The 6,319-nt window shown below is 44.4% G+C and overlaps 1 protein-coding gene across 2 annotated transcripts in view; it reads left to right on the top strand.

The window, feature by feature from the left end:
* Positions 1-233: 233 nt before the first annotated feature.
* The window catches only part of LOC121003059 (membrane-spanning 4-domains subfamily A member 4A-like), a 146,312-nt gene continuing 140,226 nt past the window's right edge, over positions 234-6,319 (top strand). For both annotated transcript variants that reach the window (XM_040434615.1, XM_040434613.1), the window contains exon 1: positions 234-519. In XM_040434615.1, coding sequence (XP_040290549.1) covers positions 244-519 — 276 coding nt within the window. In that variant the 5' untranslated portion in view covers positions 234-243. The remainder of the gene's footprint in view (positions 520-6,319) is intronic.

Here is a 6,319-nt window from a genome sequence, read left to right as displayed (position 1 = left end):
TAAAGTTTTCCGATATTGAGTTCCATCACAAGGGCTTATTACCGGGAAAAAAATGATCAGTTTTATCCGTCATACATCCACCGATCTGATATTGATGACCTATCCTGAGTATAATTCATCAGTGTTATACCACTGCACAACCCCTTTAAGGGATTAAGAGCTGAGACCATCTTACAGTTGATGTTCTAGTATGGTAGTTACTGAACTCATTTTACATTTCTAATTTCAGTGCCAGTGTCCACGATGTCTGCCATAAACACTGAAAATCCACCTAATATCTATGAGAGTTTAGCAGGCCAAGCTCCTTCAGCTGTTCCTTACTGGAATACACCAGTTCCAACCTACCTGCAAAATGTTCCTCAACAACCCCCTCCATATAATGGTCTTCCTTCAACCCAGGTGTGGAATGCGTCCACTGTGGTACCACAATGGAGAGTGGCTAATGTAGTGACACCAAATACAGATCCATCATCTCCTTTTTATCTAACATTCCTGAAAAGCAAACCAAGAGCCTTGGGGGTAAGTAGCAGTTAAAAACAGTAAGCACCTATAGTATGTTTACATTCTTTAAGGGTTATTGCAGGATTTTATTATTGATGGCCTATCCTCTGTTTCATGTTGGCTCTGGTGCCAGAAGTCGGCGCTGGAACTACAACTCCATCCATTGTGTAGTGGACGAAGCTGGTTAATTCAGCAGTGCTCCTTCATTCAATGAGAGCAGTGATGCACTAACCAGCTCCATCCACAATGGATGGAGATGTGTAGTTCTGGCACCATAACTCCATCCCTTGATAATTTACCCCCTGCCGATCAGATATTGATGGCCATTGGAAAGAGGAGTTTATATGAAGAAAGGTAATTTCAAGAAATTAGAGAAACAGTGGGATTCTTGGTTGGCTAGGCCTTTTTTTTTTTTCGACCCCTGTTCTATTGCAAATCAGGACTGGATCAGACGCTGTAGGCAGCAGTGATATACTTGTGCTACACATTAACATGGTCTAAACCATTAACTGGATGCATGAGCTGAGGGATGTAGGGTAAGGCTGTAAATCTTGAATAGCAGGATGAAATATGAACTGATTACCAGGGGGTCCTACATTTTTGGAAAACTATATGGAGAGGGGTGGGGGAGGGAATAAGGGGTAATATTTCTATTTGGGGTTGTACCTTTTGTACTGATCTGTTTGTATTGGTATTTTAACTATACTGTATATGTTCTTTATAAAAACCTTAATAAAATTGGTTTGATTTAAAAAAAAAAAAAAAAAGATATTGATGGTCATCAATAATAAAATCCTAGAATACCCCTTTTACTGATTCATTTGTTATAATTATTTAAAGGTGTTTAATAGAAAATATAGAAAAGTAGCTAAATGTGCCTACATGTTTCCTAGAAGATGCCACCCACTCTCAGAAGGAATTTGTCAGGAACTGCACTTACCAGGACTTAGACTCCCTCGGAAGCCTTGGCCACAGTGTAACAAAGAGCAATGTGGTCTACTTTATCCAGCTGTGTGTTTGCTGTACCTAGTGAATAGTTAAAGGAAATGTTTCATCAGAAAATGACCTATTGTTTGAAGCACATTTTTTGCTAAACAAATTTTTAAATAATTTTTGATGATGTTATTTAAACATAAAACATAAAACCCTCCAGTTTCACACTGGCCACTAAGTGTTTTATGCGAATCGACTTCGGATGTTTCATCTGAAGTCGATTCGCTCATCCCTAGATATGAGCAGTGAAGAAGAGAGTAGCAGATACAATAGTGCAAAACAAAAAGTGTCATGCAGTGTACATACCGTACAAAAAAGTGTAACAGTACCAAAAAAACATATACCCTGATAATACAGCTATAAATTGTAAATATAAATAATGTTGCCACACCAAACATCCATAGAGCCAGTGTTTCTTCAGCTTCCATTGGGCTTATGAGTCGGTCGACTTTTTTGTTGTGGCATGGAATAGTTTAGTAGACAATGCTATTCCATACAAAAGTATATAGCAAAAAATGGGAGTCTACTAGTCTTCCATCAGAGCTGTATGTTAGGAGATACTCTTGAGGTATTCCTCTAACGTAGGACCTTAATATGGTGTGAACAGAGCTTAAATTTTACACATGCGTAGCACCACTAACAATATATGTGCATAGTATGGCTATATAAGAAATATGAATACATATACTAAGCCCCTTCAACATTCGATAATGCTGACAACATTAATAATAATGTTGCATAGTAAGATAAATGCCTATTAAATTGTTTCTTACTCTTAACTTCTTCATATATCTTTATATCTTTACATAACTATAGTATGTGTCAAAAGGTAGGTTATTTTACGCACCTTGAGGTACCTTATGTTGATCACAGGGCTCAAAAGCTGTGCCCTCACAATCTCCCCTGGAGTCCGGCAATATTGATAGCTGGACTCTTGTTACAGCCAGGATCAGAGATAATTCCAGTTCTAGCCATATAATCCCTTGGGGGTCAAGGTAGGTGATAAATGTTGCATTGCTGGTGATCTGACCACTGGGACCCCCTGCAATCTTGAGATCCCTGATTGAGCGATGTCTACATCAGTCCCATAGAAGTGAGCGGAGCAGTGGACATCATGCACAGTACTGCTTCATTGAGAGAGGGTATTCTCTGTTCACAGGATTGTTGTGGGTCACCACCCAACATTTCCCTTTGAGTAGGGTTGAGCGAACCCGAACTGTAAAATTCGGGTTCGTAACAAACTTTAGGATTTTTGGACCCCGGACACGAACCTAAAGTTTTCAGTGAAAGTTCGAGTTCGGTGTTCGGCGAGTTAATAGTGCTTTTTAAAAGGCTGCAGAGCAGAAAATCAACAAGCGTTTAACTCATGTGCCCTTAGAAGCCATCACAGCTATACCTACTAATGGCATGGCTGTGATTGGCCAGTGCAGCATGTGACCCAGACTCTATATAAGCTGGAGTCACGTAGCGCTGCACGTCACTCTGCTCTTACTAGTGTAGGGATAGGATGCTGCTGCTGTGAGGGAGAGAATAGGACAGAATCTTTAATCTGAAGCGCTTGTTAACTCAGCGATCTACCTAGATTTTGTTTTGTGGGTGCAGTGCACAATCTTTTTACCCTGCCCTGAGCCCTGTGACCCAGAAAAATAACTTTTATACATCTGTTAGTTAGGTGGGCGGCGGCCATTTTATGCAAGTTCTGTGCAACAGCACTGCATCTGAGCTTTTGTGAAAGTCAAATAGAAACTTTAACTACTGCAATTATATTCTGGGTTTAAAAAAATCACCCATTTTTGGCAAGACCCTACATCTGTGGCCTTTGCAGCATTAGTCAGTGTGCAATTTAAGCTAGAAATACAGCAATAATTTTCTGGGTTTTAAAAAACACCCTTTTTGGGCAAAGTACTCAATTTTACAGTCCTTGCTGCATCTCTCAGTGTGAAATTCAAGCGTTATATACTGCTGTCATATTCTATTCTTAAATAAAACACAATTTTCGGGCAAAATAATAAATTTTACAGCCTTTGCAACATCTGTCATTGTGAGATACACGCTTTAGATACTGCTGTGCTATTCTGTTATAAAAAAAAAACACCCATTTTGGGCCAAAAACTAAATTTGTGGCCTTGTCTGCATCTGTCAGTGTGAGAGACACCCTTTAGATACTGTTGTTCTATTCTGCTATTAACAAAACACCTATTTCGGGCAAAAGACGTAATTTTGCAGCCTTTGCTGCATCTGTTATTGTGAGATACACCCTTTTATATACTGTTGTTCTATTCTTTAATTAAAAAAACACCAATTTTAGGCAAGATCCTCAATTTGAGAAATATGAGGAGAGTGTCGTGGTGCTGCTGGTTGAGCTACTGTTGCAGGGAGTGGATGTGGTCAATGTGTGCCAGCTACACGCACAAGTAAAACACCTTCCTCAGGTGCAAGTAGGCGACAGAACCTTCAGCGGTATTTGGTCGGGCCTAATGCGGCTCTACGAATGGTGAGGCCAGAACAAGTACAGGGGATAGTAGATTGGGTTGCTGACAGTGCCTCCAGTGCCTTTACATTGTCTCCCACCCAGTCCCCTGCTGAAAGATCAGAGTTGGAACCTGCAGCCGATGTCCATCAGTCTTTCACCTCACCCCCTTGCAAATCAGCCAAGTAGTCTGAGTCCCAAGACATTCAGCAGTCTCTTCTGCTTTTTGATGACTCTGCTAGCAGGGTTTCCCAAGGCCATCCACCTAGCCCTGACCAAGAAGTGGAGGAGATTGAGTGCACTGATGCCCAACCACTTATGTTTCAAGATGAGTACATGGGAGGACTACCGCAGCACGTTTCGGATGATGACGAAACACAGGTGCCAACTGCTGTGGCTTTCAAAAGTGTGCAGACCGACAAGGAGGGCAGGGGTTAAGACTGGGTGGAAGATGATGTGGAGGACGATGAGGTCCTCGACCCCACATGGAATCAAGGTCCTGTTTTAAAACGTATCTGTTTGGGGAACAAACCCCACACCGCGCAGGAGCTGCGGACGGGCCATGAACAACAGACCGATGAGTGGTTGGTGCCAGTGAGCCTCAAGCCTGGCCTGATGGTGTGCGATAATGGGCAAAATCTCGTAGCAGCTTTGGGACTAGCCGGTTTGACGCACATCCCTTGCCTGGCGCGTGTGCTGAATTTGGTAACATAGTAACATAGTACATAAGGCCGAAAAAAGACATTTGTCCATCCAGTTCGGCCTGTCATCCTACAAGTTGCCTCCAGTGCAGAGGTTCCTTAAAAATCACCCCGATATGTCAGAGCTGCTGCATAAAGGGCGCGCCGTCTGTGTGCGCTTTTGGCATTCTCACCCTGCTGCAGGGTAACTTCGGCCTTCCCTTTCACCGCCTCATATGCGACGTGCCCACAAGGTGGAACTCCACCTTGCACATGCTGGCCAGACTGTGCGAGCAGCAGCAGGCGATAGTGGAGTTTAAGTTGCAGCAGGCACGGGTGAGTCACTTTGCGGAACAGCACCACTTCACCACCAATGAATGGGCCTCCATGCGAGACCTGTGTTCCTTGTTGCGCTGTTTCGAGTACTCCACCAACATGGCCAGTGCCGATAACGCCGTTCTCAGCGTTACGATCCCACTTATATGCCTCCTTGAAAAAACGCTGCTGGTGAGGATGGAATAGGATGTTGTAAAGGAGCAGGAGGAGGAAGAGGGATCATTTCATAGGGTTTCCGGCCAGTCATTCACAAGTGGCTCCGAGGGTGGGATCCTGCACCCACAAACGCCAAGTACACAATTGTCCAGCCAGGGCACAGTTCTGGAGGATGACAAGGTGGAGGATGAGGAGGAGGAGATGGAGGAGGAGGAACCGGTTTTCACAGCAGGGTGGCACCCAAACCAGCTCACAGCCATCACTGGTGTGTGGCCGGGGGGATACAGAGGACACAGATGATACACCTCTCACAGAGGACAGCTTTTCGTTGCCTCTGGGCCGCCTGGCACACATGAGCGATTACATGCTGCAGTCTCTCCTCAACGATCACCGAGTTGCCCACATTCTAACTTGTGCTGATTACTGGGTGGCCACACTGCTGGATCCCCGTTACAAGGACAACGTACTGTCCTTAATTCCGTCACTGGAGCGTGATCGTAAGATGCGCAAGTACAAGCGCATGCTGGTAGACGCGCTTCTGGTGGCATTCCCACCTGACAGCAGGGGCACAGTGGAAGCACAAGGCGAAGGCAGAGGAGGAGGAAGAGGTCGCCAACGCAGCTGGGGCACCAGCAGCACCTCAGAAAGTAGGGTTAGCATGGCTGAAATGTGGAAATACGCCACAACAACCAGCACTACCAGCTGATATGGAACGTCTTAGCAGGAGGCAGCATTTCAGCAAATGGTGGAGCAGTATGTGTGCACACGCCTACATGTACTGAATGACGGGTCTGCCCCCTTCAACTTCTGGGTCTCCAAATTGGGCACATGGCCTGAGCTTGCCCTTTACGCCTTGGAGGTGCTGGCCTGCCCTGCAGCCAGTGTATTGTCTGCCCGTGTGTTTAGCATGATAGGGGCGTTATCACGTTATCACAGACAAGCGCAGCCGCCTGTCCACAGCCAATGTGCACAAGCTCACGTTTATTAAAATTAACCAGGCATGGATATCACAGGACTTGTCCGTACCTTGTGCAGAATAGACATGTATACTGGCCTTAACCAGCCATTGTTATACTACAGCGCAATTGCTCATTGTTGTATTTTGGATATTTCACACTCTTTTGGAGTGTACCCTAATAAAAAAATAAAAAATATTTAAACTAAAAACCAGTGTTGGCTACCT

The sequence above is a fragment of the Bufo bufo genome, chromosome 6 (assembly GCF_905171765.1).
Source record: "Bufo bufo chromosome 6, aBufBuf1.1, whole genome shotgun sequence".
Taxonomy (NCBI): Eukaryota; Metazoa; Chordata; class Amphibia; order Anura; family Bufonidae; genus Bufo; species Bufo bufo.
The sequence above is the reverse complement of the archived record's forward strand: the minus strand, read 5'-3'. Positions and strand labels throughout refer to the sequence as shown.